At 42.9% G+C, this 19388-nt stretch overlaps 1 protein-coding gene across 10 annotated transcripts in view; it reads left to right on the top strand.

Moving 5' to 3' along the window:
* The window catches only part of LOC115136136 (phosphatidylinositol-binding clathrin assembly protein-like), a 57001-nt gene that overhangs the window by 17369 nt on the left and 20244 nt on the right, over positions 1–19388 (top strand). For 8 of the 10 annotated variants that reach the window (XM_065023869.1, XM_029671615.2, XM_029671623.2 and 5 more), the window contains exons 3-12: positions 4005–4080; positions 9782–9884; positions 10208–10301; positions 10508–10619; positions 11853–11959; positions 12066–12107; positions 13218–13303; positions 13930–14053; positions 14605–14741; positions 15907–16007. In XM_065023869.1, coding sequence (XP_064879941.1) covers positions 4005–4080; positions 9782–9884; positions 10208–10301; positions 10508–10619; positions 11853–11959; positions 12066–12107; positions 13218–13303; positions 13930–14053; positions 14605–14741; positions 15907–16007 — 982 coding nt within the window. The remainder of the gene's footprint in view (positions 1–4004; positions 4081–9781; positions 9885–10207; positions 10302–10507; positions 10620–11852; positions 11960–12065; positions 12108–13217; positions 13304–13929; positions 14054–14604; positions 14742–15906; positions 16008–19388) is intronic. The other 2 variants (XM_065023867.1, XM_029671621.2) reach the window with 1 other exon arrangement.

Here is a 19388-nt window from a genome sequence, read left to right as displayed (position 1 = left end):
ATGCTGCTTGCTGCCTTGTAGGATGCCACCTCCTCTTTAATGGTGTTGGCAAACGTCTTGCCTGTCCTTGCTCACAAAGGTCTCCCCGAAAAGCTCCTTCTTGGCCAAATTATTTTGTGGAGGAGATGCCTCTGAGTCTGCTCCTGTCGTCTCTGTGGCTTGACTCTGCAGAAAAAATGACTTGATCTATTAAACTAACTAATTATTTATTTTCATATTTCATAGAACTATAATTGTTGCAATAACATTTAATAAAATCCATTCTTATTCCAAATCAAAAATATATTCTAATAGCAATAGCATAGACTAAGATTAGACTGCACTATATTTATTATTTAAGTAATTCATTTTTTAAACCTCTTCAGTGGCCACAGCCTCAGTGGTGACATCACTGTATGTCCTCCGGTGTAGGGCAGGGTCTAGGTTAAGACAGGGACTTGAACCTTGGATCAAGTGCAGGTGCTCTATGAGGGTAGTCCTGTTCATTAGGGGGGTATCTGGGGTTCAGGTCCTCTCTAATGGCAGCCTTGACATCTCTAGTGATGGTGCTGTCTTCCTCACTTGGGGCCATGGATTGTAGAGTTCTTCTTTTCAGAGGTAGGATCATGGACACAGACGGTGCAGATTCAGTGCTCAATAAGGTTGTAACCGTTTTGAGGGGTTTGAGCACCTGGAGAATCTCCTCTGCCAGTTTCACGTCATCATCAGATAAGGTGACGATGTCTTTATATTTTTTCAGGGTCTTGTCTGTCAGTGCAGAGTATACAGCTGCCTGCCGCTCAAGATAGCGCTCCAACATGTCATAAGTGGAGATCCACCTTGTTGTAACATCGTGTATGAGCTTGTGGGTCGGTAGCTGTAACATTTCTTGCTTGGTCTTAAGCACATGAGCGGCTGTTGTGCTTCGGTGGAAAAAGGAAACCACCTTCCTGATCCTCCCAAGGAGGCAGTCTGGTTCACTGAGATTTGGTATTTTTTTATTAGGATCCCCATTAGCTGTTGTAAAAGCAGCAGCTACTCTTTCTGGGGTCCACATGAAACATAATACAGAACATCATTAGACAAGAACAGAACAACATACATTCCCCTTTGGGATGCTAAATTGATCACATGTGCAAAGCAAGCTATCTGTGGCCCCAGTCCAGCTTCTATCACTGCATTTACTTGGTTTTTGGCATTATCTGTGGTGATTGGGATATTGCTATTGGGCCTCTAGCTTCCACTCTGCTACTGCTCCTAGCAGTACCTGCATCCGATTTGTGCCTGTGTGACTCATAGGGGCGTGTCTGTAGCACTGGACTTCGCATCTCCCACTCCTCTGTGGTGTAGTGAGCAGTCAGTCACGTAGCTTTCTGTTACCCTGGAGGTCCACTCCTCTGTGGTGTAGTGAGCAGTCACAGTCACGTAGCTTTCTGTTACCCTGGAGGTCCACTCCTCTGTGGTGTAGTGAGCAGTCACAGTCACGTAGCTTTCTGTTACCCTGGAGGTCCACTCCTCTGTGGTGTAGTGAGCAGTCACAGTCACGTAGCTTTCTGTTACCCTGGAGGTCCACTCCTCTGTGGTGTAGTGAGCAGTCACAGTCACGTAGCTTTCTGTTACCCTAGAGGTCCACTCCTCTGTGGTGTAGTGAACAGTCACATAGCTTTCTGTTACCCTGGAGGTCCACTCCTCTGTGGTGTAGTGCGCAGTCAGTCACGTAGCTTTCTGTTACCCTAGAGGTCCACTCCTCTGTGGTGTAGTGCGCAGTCACAGTCACGTAGCTTTCCGTTGCCCTGGAGGTCCACTCGTCTGGGCAACAGAGGATTCCTTGGATAATTTGTTGACAATTTTGATATTTTCCTGTTCATAAACATCTGGCACGATCTTCATACTGAAGTGGGTGCGCCAGGGGATTTCGTAGCATGGCTCAAGCACTTTCACCATATTTTTAAACCCTTGTTTTCCACAACAGAGTATGCATGGCCTCATGTCTGCAGCGATAAACATCCCAATAGATTTGGTGATGGCTTTAGCCCGGTCTGATTCTGCAGCAAAGGGCTGCTTAAATGTCGCGGTGAGAAGTTGTTGTCTCTTGGCTGAGATGGCTCCTGTCACTGACACACCAGGGTGATGATGCTTTAAATGTGTGGCCATGCTCAATGATCATACGGCTTTCTTGTAGCACATTACCTACACACCGTAATGGTGTTGTCCACCACCCTTCTTCCGCCATTATATTTGACAGGGAAGCCAAAATGCTCCCATACATAAGGCTTTTCCAGTTCTTCAGCTCCTCCGCCAGCCATGGCTGTCACTGCCCTTTTTGTCAACGTGAGCATCCAGGATTGATTTGTTGGGATTCCACATGCCCTGTTCACGTGAACAGTACACAAAGCTGCTTTAAAAAAATAATCAAATCAACCTTCAGGCTTCAGAATAAAACACAGCACACATCTGTCTTGTCTATCTTTTCACTGAGATTTAGGGAATTATTACTTTCAAAAGTAACAGCGCCAGTAAAACTGTATTTCACACTATGATGGTTAAACTTTGCAATTGAAGAATATCAAATATAAGATACATTTTGATTTGTTTAACACTTGTTTGGTTACTACATGATTCTATATGTTTTATTTCATAGTTTTGATGTATTCACTGTGATTCTGCGATGTAGAAAATAGTACAAAAATAAAGAAATGCTGGAATTAAATAGTTGTAGACCTCCAAAAGTCTGGTTCATCCTTGGGAGCAATTTCCAAACGCCTGAAGATACCACGTTCATCTGTACAAACAATAGTATGCAAGTATAAACACCATGGGACCACGCAGCCATCATAACACTCAAGAAGTAGACGCATTCTGTCTCCTAGAGATGAATGTACTTTGGTGCGAAAAGTGCAAATCAATCCCAGAACAACAGCAAAGGACCTTGTGAAGATGCTGGAGGAAACGGGTACAAAAGTACCTATATCCACAGTACAACGAGTCCTATATCGTCTAAACCTGAAACGCCGCTCAGCAAGGAAGAAGCCACTGCTCCAAAACCGCCATAAAGCCAGAATACGGTTTTCAACTGCACATGGGGACAAAGATCGTACTTTTTGGAGAAATGTCCTCTGGTCTGATGAAACAAAAATAGAACTGTTTGGCCATAATGACCATCGTTATGTTTGGAGGAAAAAGGGGGATTCTTGCAAGCCGAAGAACACCATCCCAACCATGAAGCACGGGGGTGGCAGCATCATGTTGTCGGGGTACTTTGCTGCAGGAGGGACTGGTGCACTTCACAAAATAGAAGGCATCAAGAGGAAGGGAAAATTATGTAGATATATTGAAGCAACATCTCAAGATATTAGTCAGGAAGTTAAAGCTTGGTCGCAAATGGGTCTTCCAAATGGACAATGACCCCAAGCATACTTCCAAAGTTGTGGCGAAATGGCTTAAGGACAACAAAGTCAAGGTATTGGAGTGGCCATCACAAAGCCCTGACCTCAATCCCATAGAAAATTTGTGGACAGAACTGAAAAAGCGTGTGCGAGCAAGGATGCCTACAAACCCTACTCAGTTACACCAGCTCTGTCAGGAGGAATGGGCCAAAATTCACCCAACTTATTGTGGGAAGCTTGTGGAAGGCTACCTGTCACGGTTGACCCAAGTAAAACAATTTAAAGGCAATGCTACCAAATACTAATTGAGTGTATGTAAACTTCTGCCCCACTGGGAATGTGATGAAAGAAATAAAAGCTGGAATAAATCACACACTCCTATTATTATGACATTTTACATTCTTAAAATAAAGTGGTGATTTTAACTGACCTAAGACAGGGAATTTTACTAGGATCAAAGGTCAGGAATTGTGAAACTGAGTTTAAATGTATTTGGCTAAGGTGTATGTAAATCTTCCAACTTCAACTGTATGTAACATTGCTATGCATTTTCAATTGCTGTTGGTGAATGCAATTATTGGCAATATAGGAGTTCCTTTTGTATTGCAGGAAGTTTTTACACATGTTTCTGTGTTGCAGAGATTTATACAGTACCTGGCTTCAAGGAATACGCTTTTTAACCTCAGTAACTTTTTGGACAAAAGTGGCCTACAAGGTGAGTGAAGTCAGCTCTGCAGCACTCTGCATCACAGGTTCAGTATCGTCTTCACTGGAGCATTTGAGCTCATACAGTATCTTAAGGTCTATTCTCTCAGGTCAAATCAAATCTAATCAAATCAAATTTATTTATATAGCCCTTCGTACATCAGCTGATATCTCAAAGTGCTGTACAGAAACCCAGCCTAAAACCCCAAACAGCAAACAATGCAGGTGTAAAAGCACGGTGGCTAGGAAAAACTCCCTAGAAAGGCCAAAACCTAGGAAGAAACCTAGAGAGGAACCAGGCTATGTGGGGTGGCCAGTCCTCTTCTGGCTGTGCCGGGTAGAGATTATAACAGAACATGACCAAGATGTTCAAATGTTCATAAATGACCAGCATGGTCGAATAATAATAAGGCAGAACAGTTGAAACTGGAGCAGCAGCACAGTCAGGTGGACTGGGGACAGCAAGGAGTCATCATGTCAGGTAGTCCTGGGGCACGGTCCTAGGGCTCAGGTCCTCCGAGAGAGAGAAAGAAAGAGAGAATTAGAGAGAGCATATGTGGGGTGGCCAGTCCTCTTCTGGCTGTGCCGGGTGGAGATTATAACAGAACGTGGCCAAGATGTTCAAATGTTCATAAATGACCAGCATGGTTGAATAATAGTAAGGCAGAACAGTTGAAACTGGAGCAGCAGCATGGCCAGGTGGACTGGGGACAGCAAGGAGTCATCATGTCAGGTAGTCCTGGGACATGGTCCTAGGGCCCAGGCCAGTTGAAACTGGAGCAGCAGCATGGCCAGGTGGACTGGGGACAGCAAGGAGTCATCATGTCAGGTAGTCCTGGGGCATGGTCCTAGGGCTCAGGTCCTCCGAGAGAGAGAAAGAAAGAGAGAAGGAGAGAATTAGAGAACGCACACTTAGATTCACACAGGACACCGAATAGGACAGGAGAAGTACTCCAGATATAACAAACTGACCCTAGCCCCCCGACACATAAACTAATGCAGCATAAATACTGGAGGCTGAGACAGGAGGGGTCAGGAGACACTGTGGCCCCATCCGAGGACACCCCCGGACAGGGCCAAACAGGAAGGATATAACCCCACCCACTTTGCCAAAGCACAGCCCCCACACCACTAGAGGGATATCTTCAACCACCAACTTACCATCCTGAGACAAGGCCGAGTATAGCCCACAAAGATCTCCGCCACGGCACAACCCAAGGGGGGGGCGCCAACCCAGACAGGCCGCCAACCCAGACAGGCCGACCACAACAGTGAATCAACCCACCCAGGTGACGCACCCCCCCCCAGGGACGGCATGAGAGAGCCCCAGTAAGCCAGTGACTCAGCCCCCATAACAGGGTAGAGGCAGAGAATCCCAGTGGAAAGAGGGGAATCGGCCAGGCAGAGACAGCAAGGGCGGTTCGTTGCTCCAGAGCCTTTCCGTTCACCTTCCCACTCCTGGGCCAGACTACACTCAATCATATGACCCACTGAAGAGATGAGTCTTCAGTAAAGACTTAAAGGTTGAGACCGAGTTTGCGTCTCTGACATGGGTAGGCAGACCGTTCCATAAAAATGGAGCTCTATAGGAGAAAGCCCTGCCTCCAGCTGTTTGCTTAGAAATTCTAGGGACAATTAGGAGGCCTGCGTCTTGTGACCGTAGCGTACGTGTAGGTATGTACGGCAGGACCAAATCAGAGAGATAGGTAGGAGCAAGCCCATGTAATGCTTTGTAGGTTAGCAGTAAAACCTTGAAATCAGCCCTTGCTTTGACAGGAAGCCAGTGTAGAGAGGCTAGCACTGGAGTAATATGATCAAATTTTTTTGGTTCTAGTCAGGATTCTAGCAGCCGTATTTAGCACTAACTGAAGTTTATTTAGTGCTTTATCCGGGTAGCCGGAAAATAGAGCATTGCAGTAGTCTAACCTAGAAGTGACAAAAGCATGGATTAATTTTTCTGCATCATTTTTGGACAGAAAGTTTCTGATTTTTGCAATGTTACGTAGATGGAAAAAAGCTGTCCTCGAAATGGTCTTGATATGTTCTTCAAAAGAGAGATCAGGGTCCAGAGTAACGCCGAGGTCCTTCACAGTTTTATTTGAGACGACTGTACAACCATTAAGATTAATTGTCAGATTCAACAGAAGATCTCTTTGTTTCTTGGGACCTAGAACAAGCATCTCTGTTTTGTCCGAGTTTAATAGTAGAAAGTTTGCAGCCATCCACTTCCTTATGTCTGAAACACATGCTTCTAGCGAGGGCAATTTTGGGGCTTCACCATGTTTCATTGAAATGTACAGCTGTGTGTCATCCGCATAGCAGTGAAAGTTTACATTATGTTTTCGAATAACATCCCCAAGAGGTAAAATATATAGTGAAAACAATAGTGGTCCTAAAACAGAACCTTGAGGAACACCGAAATTTACAGTTGATTTGTCAGAGGAGAAACCATTCACAGAGACAAACTGATATCTTTCCGACAGATAAGATCTAAACCAGGCCAGAACATGTCCGTGTAGACCAATTTGGGTTTCCAATCTCTCCAAAAGAATGTGGTGATCGATGGTATCAAAAGCAGCACTAAGGTCTAGGAGCACGAGGACAGATGCAGAGCCTCGGTCCGTTGCCATTAAAATGTCATTTACCACCTTCACAAGTGCCGTCTCAGTGCTATGATGGGGTCTAAAACCAGACTGAAGCATTTCGTATACATTGTTTGTCTTCAGGAAGGCAGTGAGTTGCTGCGCAACAGCCTTCTCTAAAATGTTTGAGAGGAATGGAAGATTCGATATAGGCCGATAGTTTTTTATATTTTCTGGGTCAAGGTTTGGCTTTTTCAAGAGAGGCTTTATTACTGCCACTTTTAGTGAGTTTGGTACACATCCAGTGGATAGAGAGCCGTTTATTATGTTCAACATAGGAGGGCCAAGCACAGGAAGCAGCTCTTTCAGTAGTTTAGTTGGAATAGGGTCCAGTATGCAGCTTGAAGGTTTAGAGGCCATGATTATTTTCATCATTGTGTCAAGAGATATAGTACTAAAAGACTTGAGCGTCTCTCTTGATCCTAGGTCCTGGCAGAGTTGTGCAGACTCAGGACAACTGAGGTTTGGAGGAATACGCAGGTTTAAAGAGGAGCCCGTAATTTGCTTTCTAATAATCATAATCTTTTCCTCAAAGAAGTTCATGAATTTATCACTGCTAAAGTGAAAGTCATCCTCTCTTGGGGAATGCTGCTTTTTAGTTAGCTTTGCGACAGTATCAAAAAGGAATTTCGGATTGTTCTTATTTTCCTCAATTAAGTTAGAAAAATAGGATGATCGAGCAGCAGTAAGGGCTCTTCGGTACTGCACGGTACCGTCCTTCCAAGCTAGTCGGAAGACTTCCAGTTTGGTGTGGCGCCATTTCCGTTCCAATTTTCTGAAGCTTGCTTCAGAGCTCGGGTATTTTCTGTGTACCAGGGAGCTAGTTTCTTATGAGACATTTTTTTAGTTTTTAGGGGTGCAACTGCATCTAGGTATTGCGCAAGGTTAAATTGAGATACTCAGTTAGGTGGTTAACGGATTTTTGTCCTCTGGCGTCCTTGGGTAGGCAGAGGGAGTCTGGAAGGGCATCAAGGAATCTTTGTGTTGTCTGTGAATTTATAGCACGACTTTTGATGTTCCTTGGTTGGGGTCTGAGCAGATTATTTGTTGCAATTGCAAACGTAATAAAATGGTGGTCCGATAGTCCAGGATTATGAGGAAAAACATTAAGATCCACAACATTTATTCCATGGGACAAAACTAGGTCCAGCGTATGACTGTGACAGTGAGTGGGTCCAGAGACATGTTGGACAAAACCCACTGAGTCGATGATGGCTCCGAAAGCCTTTTTGGAGTGGGTCTGTGGACTTTTCCATGTGAATATTAAAGTCACCAAAGATTAGAATATTATCTGCAATGACTACAAGGTCCGATAGGAATTCAGGGAACTCAGTGAGAAACGCTGTATATGGCCCAGGAGGCCTGTAAACAGTAGCTATAAAAAGTGATTGAGTAGGCTGCATAGATTTCATGACTAGAAGCTCAAAAGACGAAAACGTCATTTTTTTTTTTGTAAATTGAAATTTGCTATATCGTAAATGTTAGCAACACCTCCGCCTTTGCGGGATGCACGGGGGATATGGTCACTAGTGTAGCCAGGAGGTGAGGCCTCATTTAACACAGTAAATTCATCAGGCTTAAGTCTTGTTTCAGTCAGGCCAATCACATCAAGATTATGATCAGTGATTAGTTCATTGACTATAATTGCCTTTGAAGTAAGGGATCTAACATTAAGTAGCCCTATTTTGAGAAGTGAGGTATCATGATCTCTTTCAGTAATGACAGGAATGGAGGTGGTCTTTATCCTAGTGAGATTGCTAAGGCGAACACCGCCATGTTTAGTTTTGCCCAACCTAGGTCGAGGCACAGACACGGTCTCAATGGTGATAGCTGAGCTGACTACACTGACTATGCTAGTGGCAGACTCCACTATGCTGGCAGGCTCAGGTCAATCAACAGGGCTGCGTTCAGCAGGGAACAATGTCACTGAACATTCAGATAGGAATGCTTCTTCTAGAAAATACATTTGAAATAGAATAAGGAATCACGTCAGCTCTATTCTAGAACTGCAACGTTCCGTAACTTTTGCCTACTACACGTGTATGTAATATTGAGACTAGCAAGACTGAGAGGAGAAATGTTCTTTTAGACGGTCCTGCCCATTTCCCCTCCGCTCTATTCCCAATGGAATGGTTAAGGCATCATGGCAGACTCTCCGCTCACATCAAGCGCAGCAGAATTGATTTACTCAAGGTAAATATGCCCCATGGGGCAGCAGGTAGCCTAGTGGTTAGAGTGTAAAAATCTGTCTTTCTGCCCCTGAACAAGGCAGTTAACCCACTGTTCCCCGGTAGGCCGACATTGTAAATAAGAGTTTGTTCTTAACTGACTTGCCTAGTTAAATAAAGTTTAAATAAAAATAAATGTTAACAAGATGCCTGGCAGCCCAGACCAGTGGGAGTATAATGGAAGAGTAAGCATCCCTAATCATAATAACCCACATTCCTAGAAGAAAATACGGGACAGACCATATTTTAAAAAATGCAGTTGCCCATTCCTTTTTGCTACAATGGATGACAATGCCCCCATCCACAGGGCACGAGTAGTCACTGAATGGTTTGATGAGCATGAAAACGATGTAAACCATATGCCATGACCATCTCAGTCACCAGATCTCAACCCAAATGAACATTGATGGGAGATTCTGGAGTGGCGCCTGAGACAGCGTTTTCCAACAACAAAATACCAAATGATGGAATTTCTCGTGGAGAATGGTATTGCATCCCTCCGGTAGAGTTCGACACTTATAGAAACTGTACCAAGGTGCATTGAAGCTGTTCTGGCGGCTCGTGGTGGCCCAACGTCCTATTAAGACACTTTGTTAGTACTTATTTTATTTGATCAGTTACCCGTATATCCACCAATAAACTCTGAAGTCGTCTTCATTTCCAAAATCAATGGAAAGAATTTGCCTCTGCTTATTGTATCGCTTAGTTCCCCAAATAAACAGTTAAGAGTATAGGCTAGTTGTTTGAAAAGGTTATTATGTGGCAGTTCTACAGTGAGATGTGTATCACCATCAAGATGCAGCTGATGCTAAAACATTTATTCCCCTATTGTCTTTTTCAGGCTATGACATGTCGACGTTCATAAGGAGGTATAGTCGCTACCTGAACGAGAAGGCTGTATCGTATCGACAGGTCGCTTTTGACTTCACCAAAGTAAAACGAGGGTAAGGACTTTAATTCTCTGTTCAAATGTTTTCTTATAGCATCCGGCCCAGATATACCTAGTCTGTCCTATATTGTATATACAATGTACAGTCGACTCCTGGGAAGTGTGCTTTGGATATATTTTTGTGTATATTGCTTACTCCTGCATGAAGTGCACATGGTGTAGGGGTTGATTTGGGATTGGGCATCTGAGTAAGTGGAGTGTCGTTCACTAAGCCTAATTCAAATTCATTATTTTAGGTTGCATACTTCATGACATTGATGACAGTCCAACATCAATAGTATTGGGCTCCTAATGATTGGAATATTTTCTTTCCCCAAGGGCGGATGGCGTTATGAGAACCATGAACACAGGGAAGTTACTGAAGACCCTACCCATTATACAAAACCAGATGGATGCACTACTTGATTTCAATGTAAGTTCCTTGTAACTTGTTGTACTGCTATGGGCTGAATAAACGCTCCAGCTCTTGAATATAACAGTATTGCAAAAAAAAAAAACATTGAATGAGTAGCTCTGTCGTGTGGTTAGGAGTTACCGCTGAGTCAGACCAATGAGAATGTTTGATGGGTCGTCTGTCAATTCAATTGGTCTGCTTTGGATCCCCCCCTCCATCTCCAGGTCAATGCCAATGAGCTCACCAACGGAGTGATAAACGCGGCCTTCATGCTTCTGTTCAAAGATGCCATTCGACTGTTTGCGGCCTACAACGAAGGCATTATTAACCTGTTGGGTAAGTACTTCTGCCTTCTGGCTCTCAAGAGGCTCTGGCCTGCCAGTCATTATTGCCATATCATCGTAACCATGGAGCAGCGCTTGATGCAGAGACACCTTTGCACCCTGTCGTTCTGGGTTGATACTGTATCTCTGGCCTCAAATTATTTTACACAACTCACTATCAGCCTGCCCCATGTTATCGGGTTGACTTAACGAGGGCCAATAAACGACAGTGTTCTACTACTGCTCTGCTTTGTTTTAGTGAACTGGGTTTGCAAGATGACATAAGGTCTGTAGGTTGGTTGAATTGCCTTTTGAAATTCAGACAATGTCTGAAACACTTTGGGGAAGAAATCTAGTTTCCAATTCATTCTAAATTAGTTTTCTGAAGAGACTGTGTTCAACTGAAATTGCACCCCAATGCTGGTGGAGAGACTGGTCTTGCACACAGTCTATTTGACTACTCTGCATATCTGTTTGCACATGTAGTTCAGTGCACATGTAGTTCAGTGCACATGTAGTTCAGTGCACATGTAGTTCAGTGCACATGTAGTTCAGTGCACATGTAGTTCAGTGCACATGTGGTTCAGTGCACATGTGGTTCCGTGCACATGTAGTTCCGTGCACATGTAGTTCCGTGCACATGTAGTTCAGTGCACATGTAGTTCAGTGCACATGTAGTTCAGTGCACATGTAGTTCCGTGCACAAGTTGGAAATGAAAATAATGTCAATAACGTTGGAAATAGAAATTCCAGAACACTAACATTCTATTTCTCCACAAAGTTGGACATTAGACTGGAGTTAGAGAATTGCACTTGGTTCCTAGACTATGATAAATTGCTGGTCATTACATACAGGTCAAGGCTGTATTCTCTGCTATGAGGATGGATGCCTCTCTCACTCAGGTGAGAGCCTTGTTCCTTTTGGGGGACTGAGCAGGCCTGTGGGGGGGTGGAGGAGCAAATTGGATATGTGCAAACATCAGTGGAATGTTTACCAGCTAGTGAGACATGTTTAGGATTCATGCACCCCTCTGGAGCGTTTGTATACTTCCCGCAGACATCTACAAGGGACGATTTTCTGATTGGAGAAAAGTGTAATATTAGAGTTATACTATGGAATATTCAACACCTCCCCCATTAATTTGCAAAGGCAGTTTGATTAATTTGATACAGTTTGATAGTTTATCCTTATTTGATGACATTTAAGTTCCAGTGCTTCATTTTCATGTTACTCTTCACTTCACAGAGAAGTACTTTGACATGAAGAAAACTCAATGCAAAGAGGGCCTTGACATCTACAAGAAATTCCTCACTAGAATGACAAGAATCTCTGAATTCCTTAAAGTAGCGGCGGTAAGATCCAACCTTGCCAGCTCCTGTGTGATCAGATTTTTTTACCCCTATATTCACTTTTACCTCCATGTTATCTTGACCCTCCTCCCTCCCTCCTTCCTTGCAGCAAGTAGGGATAGATCGAGGGGACATCCCAGACCTCTCCCAGGTAAGACCTGATGCTATCTATCGCTTTCGTATCTCTGTGGCCCGAAAGTGCAGCGGGTCTGAGATGGAGTCCTGCTGAACCCCTCAGCTTGACTTTATTTCAACGCTCCTCAGTGTGCTGGCTGCCGGCCTCTCTCACCACCCTGCCACCTCCTGCAGTTTCAGACCTTCCAAATAGTTACCTCTGCACAGCCCTAGCTATCATACATTGCTTTCTTGGGCGCACACTGCATTTTTCCTTACTAAAGGAAACACCAGACTCAGGCCCTGCCCAAATACTTTCAAAATGCTTCTTTCCTTCAAGTAATCAAATCACAGATCTGATTTGGTTGGATTGATGAAAGCAGTAGGTTGATAACCTTGCCCTCATCTTTCCAATCACTTCTAGATCTGTGATCGAGGAAGGAAGGGTGCACTTTATTTGCATTCGAATGGGGACTCCCTCTCACCTGACCTTGCACGGCATACAGCACATAAAGGTGTTAACATTGTCAAGGCATATACAGAGTAGGCTAGACCTGAGATGTAAGGAATAAAAGGAAAAATATACTTCCACTTTGTATATATTGAAAATGGCTAATTATAAACACTGTATGCTATTATACTGTTCCATGTCACCTTTCAAGAAGGGCCACATGTTGTATGGGGTTAGCTACATCTCTCGCTTGCGTGTCCAGTCTTAGAATAAAATGGTATTATGTTTTTACTTTTCTTATCACCATGTTCAGATGGTGCTTTAGCAAGACAGACGGTATTTTGCAAGGGCATTCATTTTGTGATTTGTATTTTATTAGGACTGTTTTGGATTTTAAATAATGCCTTTCGATAGTACCTTTCTCCCAAAACTTTATCATCGCTGATCTTTATCATCGCTGATAATTGCCACCTTTGTATTCTGTATTTTTCCTTAACGTTCCATCTTCAGATTACAGTTTGTGTAAGTATCTGTATCCCACTCTTTTTAAGTGTTTGTAAGGGTAGTTTGTTTTCTTTGTGTGCATTGTGAAATAACTAGGCATGCTTACTGTTTGTGTTCCGTCTGCTATTCCACCTTTGTGATTGCATTTTTCCCCCCAACCTTTGAACTCACTATTTATTTCCATTTGAATAGGCCCCCAGTAGCCTCTTGGATGCCTTAGAGCAGCATTTGGCTTCTTTAGAAGGGAAGAAGGTGAAAGATTCCACAGCAGCCAGCAGGTACTGTTATTTTCCCTTCCATTTACTCACTGCCTATTCAATACAGTCCAGTCAGACAAAGCCTGTTTTGCTCAGGTACCAAATTTAGCAAGTGGGTGTGAGCTGGAGCTGAAGTGTTTGTTGGTGGGCAGCAATCTCAAAAATATGTTTTTGTACTGCGGTCCAAAGTATTATTTTCTGTGTGTTTTGCCAGTTGTTTCCGAGAAAATATTGACGAATACCACAGTTGCAGTGTTTTTACCCTCAATTTATGAAAGTCCTATATTGTTAATAAAGACCTACTTGTCTGTGGCTAATGCCAGGCGCATTTGATTTAGTTTCCTTTTTGTGTCTTTCAATGTACTATAATAGTATGCACGTACCATCAGTGCTCATTCAGGTTCTCTGTTTAGTGGGAAAGGTGTGTTATAAACTATCCCTGTCAAGCAGAATCCTTTCTATTTTATTCCAACCTCCTATTACTATTGTAGCCTGTATCTATCAAAGTGCAGTTGTAAAAAGATGTGCCACTTTCTTTCACTGAGCTTGTAGAACACAGCATTTTTGACAATGATCAGTGAACAGTTTTACCATAGCCCCCACTAACTGACCCCTGTCTCTCTCTTCCTATGTCTCTGTCCATCCAGGGCTAGCACTCTCTCCAACGCTGTCTCTTCTCTGGCCAACACGGGCATATCTTTCACCAAAGTGGACGAGAGGGAAAAGCAGGCAGCTCTGGAGGAAGAGCAGGCTCGCCTTAAAGCGCTGAAGGTACATTTTCCTTCCATTGTGCTCCTCTCTCTATCTCTGACTGTCTGATCTCTCTCGCTCTCCCCCTTCAACTATCCTCTCGGCTTATTGCCCTACTGGGTTTAATCTGTGCTGACTGGTCAGCAGCATCTGTAGAACATTCAGGGATAATGAACAAAAATTAAACGATTTTCTGCCTTTGGGGGGGAAAGGCAATGTCGAGGGAGTTTCTTTATTTTGTTTTGGAGTGGATAAGCTGCCGTTAAGTTGGTCTAACATTTTATTGAGCAGTATTCACACTACAGCGATCAAGTCTTCAATGAGGTTTTTGTTCTCGTTTGAATCTAAATGAATGCTATGGTATCCAACCAAGCATCAAGCCCGAGGTCATCCAAAGAAGGGATCTTTTTTAGCTAATAAGTTGCTCTCCTGAGGTCATCAGGCCGCAGAGTCCCCACCACCTTGGTTAAAAATTAAGTCAAAATACATGCTCTCAGAAAATGTTAGCTGGCCAGTGTACTGTAGGTAGGCCCGGGTGCTTGTTTTTGTTGACTATTGCCCGTTCCACCTAGGAGCAGCGTCTGAAGGAACTCCAGAACGGTCATTCTTCCTATGCCACCACGGCTGCCTCCCCTGTGTCCACTGACGGGCGGACCATCAACACAGCACCGGCCATCGACCTTTTCTCCACACCCAGCTCCACAAACGGGTTAGAGCACCCATTCTCTCCTAGGCCTTACCCTTATCACTCCCCCACTGACTTTGCCAAAATGCTAGGTTACATGTATAGTGCCCAGGCACGGTTCATAGCTCCTTGTTATAGCGCACTACCTTGGACCAGAGCCCTATGAACCTTGGTGAAAAGTAGTGCACTAAATGGGGAATAGGGTGCCATTTGAGATGCAAACTATGTTTACATTTGCTTACCCATCCAGTTGTTTCAGATGTTTGAGGGAGTATTAATAATAGCGTAGTGGTTGGGGTTGTTGAAGCCAGACTAGACCGTCAATGCCATGTATCCATAGAGCCAAAGACTCCATTGCTATTAATCAGCCTGCCCATCTATTCTTACCCACTGTTCCCTATGCCTTTGCCCACCTACTGAATTTGATGTCAGTGTACTAAAGCTGGGATGATCAATGGACACCGACCGTACCGATCACATCGCAGGCATTATGCTGATATCGCTCATTACGATAAGTAGCCTATACTAGAGAAATGTGAAGTTTGAAATGAAATAAGTTTGCTAATATGGGTGATTGTTAATGGGACAATTGATGGCTACAACCATAGTAGTAGTTTACAGGATAATAACAAAACAACAACTGGTGCACGTTAATGTTATAGACTTTCTATTTATCATTATCGCATCAATTCAGGACATTTATCGGGTATGGATTTCTCTCCATATCACCCAGCTCTACAATGTCCTTCTAAAAATAATATTGTACATAAATGTGAGCATTACAAAATAAGAAGAATAATTCATAAATCGTAGCGCCAATTTAAAGGTGGATGGCAAGGGTGCATTCCCCCGTTTGAAGGCATGAAGCTCAGGGGTAGCTGTTTACGGAGCCTCCATGGCTGTACAGAGGGTATTGATTGCATGTGACTTTCAGAGACTCCACTGTTTCTCCCTCTTGGCTGCTTAATCAAGCCTGCCAAGTTTGCCTTCAGTGTGCGTGAAGTGTTTTTGACTTTTTTTTTTTTTTGTAGGTGTGGGAGTAAGGAGTAGGTAGAATGTTCCCCCCCTACCCTTTGCTAGGTGAAACTTCTACCTGGAGCGTTATGAAAACCTTTTGAGTAGGCTATGGGAGTGTTGGGGTTTTGCTTTTGGGAGACTTTTTAACTTTCCTTCCTCCTCCCCCCTCAAGCACTTCCAAGGCGGCGAGTGACCTTCTGGACTTGCAGCCTGCATTTCAGCAGCAGGCACTGCTACTCTCCACTGGCCTACCAACAGCCAACACATGGGGAGGTGAGAGCTCCCGTCACACCGCCGGTTGCCTGTTTTACACGCCTGATTCTCTCTCACACACACTCTTTTTCATTCAGATTCCTCTGGGTAAACTGGGATGGGCCTCTCCACAGGTCATAGTGGATACAACCCATAGCATTCTCAAACAGATTATTAACTCGATAAGCTTGCTGGTGGTGGATATACAGTACCTGGTGTATTTGACCTCACTCCTGAAAGCTATCGGTGAGCTTGAATTTGAAATTGGATGTTAAGACTACTGATAAAATCAGGTAAAGTTGATCAACAATCCAATCACAGTTACGTATTCATTAGGATCCCCATTAGCTGCTATACTTCCTGGGATTCAAAAAGGAATATAACAATTACATGATAACCAAACAACAGCCTACATCATAAATAAAACAATACTTCATGTAAGATATAATTACTATATAAAAAAACATCAACATAAAATGTACAGTATTAAAATATTAGTGTGTGTGGGTATACGCGTGTCTCTTCACAGTCTGCGTTGTTCCGTGAGGTGTTTTATCTGTTTTTTTAAATCTGATTTTACTGCTCGCTTGAGTTATTTGATGTGGAAGAGAATTCCATGTAATCATGGCTCTGTATTATTGTGTGTTTCCCAGAGTCTGTTGTAGACAGTGAAGAGACCCCTGGTGGCATGTCTTGTGGGGTATGTTTGGATGTGTTTGTTTGAACAGACAGTTTGGTGCTTTCAACATGTCAATACCTCTCACAAAGACTAGCAGTGATGCTATCAATCTCTCTACTTTGAGCCAGGAGAGATTGACATGCATGTTATTGATATTAGCTCTCTGTTTTCCATTTAAGGGCCAGTCGTACTGCTTAGTTCTGGGCCAACTGTAATTTGCCTATGTCCTTATTTGTGGCACTTGACCATGTGACTAGGCAGTAGTCCAGGTGTGATAAACTAGAGCCTGTAGGACTTGCTTTGTTCATTGTCATGTCAAGAAAGCAGAGCATCGCTTTATTATGGACAGACCTCTCCCCATATTAGCTACCGTTGCATCAATGTGTTTTGACCATGACTGTTTACATTCCCCTGTTTTACACACCAATCACTTTAGTCTTCTCAACTTGCTCAATTTCCACATTATTCATGGCAAGATTTAGTTTAGGTTTAGGGTTTAGTGAATGATTTGTCCCAAATACAATAGTTTTTGATATATTACGGATGCCATTCTAAAACTGACTGCAGCTCTTTAAGTGTTGCAGTTATTACTTCCTGTGGTAGCTGACCTGACATGTGTAATGTTGAGTCATCAGTGTACATAGACACACTGGCTTTACTCAAGACTAATGGTAGGTCATTAGGAAAAATGGAAAAAAGTAAGGGGCCAAGATCTTGAGGTATGCCTAACTCTACCTGGTTTACATTAGAGGATTCCATTAAAGAACAGTCTGTTTTGTTGGATAGGTAACACTCAATCCATGATATGTCAGAGGATGTAAAGCCATAACACAGGGTTTTTTCAGCAGCAGACTATGATCAATAATGTCATAAGCTTGCCTGATGACTCAACTGAATTATTCCACTGAATCATTTGCTTTTAGGGGTCCCGAGTGGCACAGCAGTCTAAGCCACTGTATCTCAGTGCTAGAGGCGTCACTACAGACCCTGGTTTAATTCCAGGCTGTATCACAACCGGCTGTGATTGGGAGTCCCATAGGGCAGTGCACAATTGGCCCAGCGTCGTTAGGGTTTGGCTGGGGTATGCCTTCATTGTAAATAAGAATTTGTTCTTAACTAACTTCCTAGTTACATTCTTTTAAAAAGACATACCTCAGTCTGAGACTGCCATCTTTGAAGTTGGTTGTGGTGATGTCAAAATGAGTGGTGTTGTATAAGACAAAGTAATCAGCGATTGGATCATCTCTAACCAATCAGCGTATCAAAGCCAATGACAAATTTTCAAAACGTTGCATTACCCACGTGTGTGCTGTCTCTGACTCAATCCATCGGTTTCTAGGACCAATCAGATGGTCTAGAACGTATTTCCATTCTAGAAATCGTATGGGAGGTACTCAGATCGAGACTCATTGAGGAGAAGAAACTAACATCAGTGGGTGTGGCGTAGTGTTTGTCTGGCAAGTCAAAAGCTGCACTGAAGTCTAATGAAACAGCTCCTGAAATCTTATTATCAGTTTAGTAGTTTGCCAGTTTGTCAGCAACTCTAAAATAACGGTCTGTATCATGACTGTAACCTTATTTATTCATATCATTAAAGTTAGTAACTGACCTTTTCTGATTTGCTATGACACCTGTTGTTCACCATTCATGGCATTTGTATTTAAACCTCGTGATGCAGGTGCCAAATTAAGAGGCACCTTTATCTGGAGTGCCTTGTAATGTTGTGTGTGCTTTGGAATTCAGGGTCATGTGTCAATGGAAAGTAAATAATGATAAGGTTGAAATTATTAGATAAACCTACTTAACTGTGTTTTCCTTTTCACTTACAAAAATACTGTTCGGGTTCTTGTAGTCACTGTATGAATTGTAGTCACAGTATGAATCCACTGTTACTTTTTGTCAGTCCTGCAAAGTTTCAGGTTAATCAACTTGAAGCTAGAATTATTTATTTTTGTATTCTTGTTATTTATAATTGTACACAACTTTTTTTTTTGACTTGATAAAAGTATACTTTTCAAAAACGTTTTTAAAGCAAATGTGCTGCATTTGTTCCAATTGAATATTTCCAATAAGGACGGTAAAGTGTAGGTTACATGGATTAAGGCTGTCTTGGTTTGTGTCATGTCTAGAAGTGAACATTATCGAATGGTGTCCATGTTTCTTCTTCTTTTCCACTAGCATTGACTTTGCTGATAGCTATTTTATTGAGGACAAATGTACTTATTATGACTGAGATGTGGTTTTCCACCTGGCTATCTTAAGATGAATTCACTAACTAAGTCGCTGTTTTTCTGCTAAATTACTTAAATGTCATGTTAAAATTCAGTATGGCCTTTGGTATAACCACTAGATGCATGTGATGAAATAACCTGCTTTACGTAAAATATTGTTTGTTATAGCTTGGCAAAGATTGTTTTGACTCTAGATGACAACATAAGGCTGTTTGTTTCCAAGTCTGCTTCAATATTCGTTTCCTTGCAATGCTACTTGGAGTATTTGTGATACTATCACAGTTTATGGAGAATTCTGTCTGGGGCATGGGGTTTATGTTCAGCCGCACCCGGTGTTGTGTTTCTGCATGCTTTCCTTTGACTTGACTCGCCGTCCTCTTCTAACTTCTTTTTGTTCTGTCCCCTTTGCCTGCGTAGATCCTTTCACTTATACAGAAGCTGTCGAAGACTCCATTCCAACTTTAACCCTTTCGTTACACATCCTGTTGTCGA

This window comes from Oncorhynchus nerka, linkage group LG10, assembly GCF_034236695.1.
Source record: "Oncorhynchus nerka isolate Pitt River linkage group LG10, Oner_Uvic_2.0, whole genome shotgun sequence".
NCBI lineage: Eukaryota > Metazoa > Chordata > Actinopteri > Salmoniformes > Salmonidae > Oncorhynchus > Oncorhynchus nerka.
The sequence above is the reverse complement of the archived record's forward strand: the minus strand, read 5'-3'. Positions and strand labels throughout refer to the sequence as shown.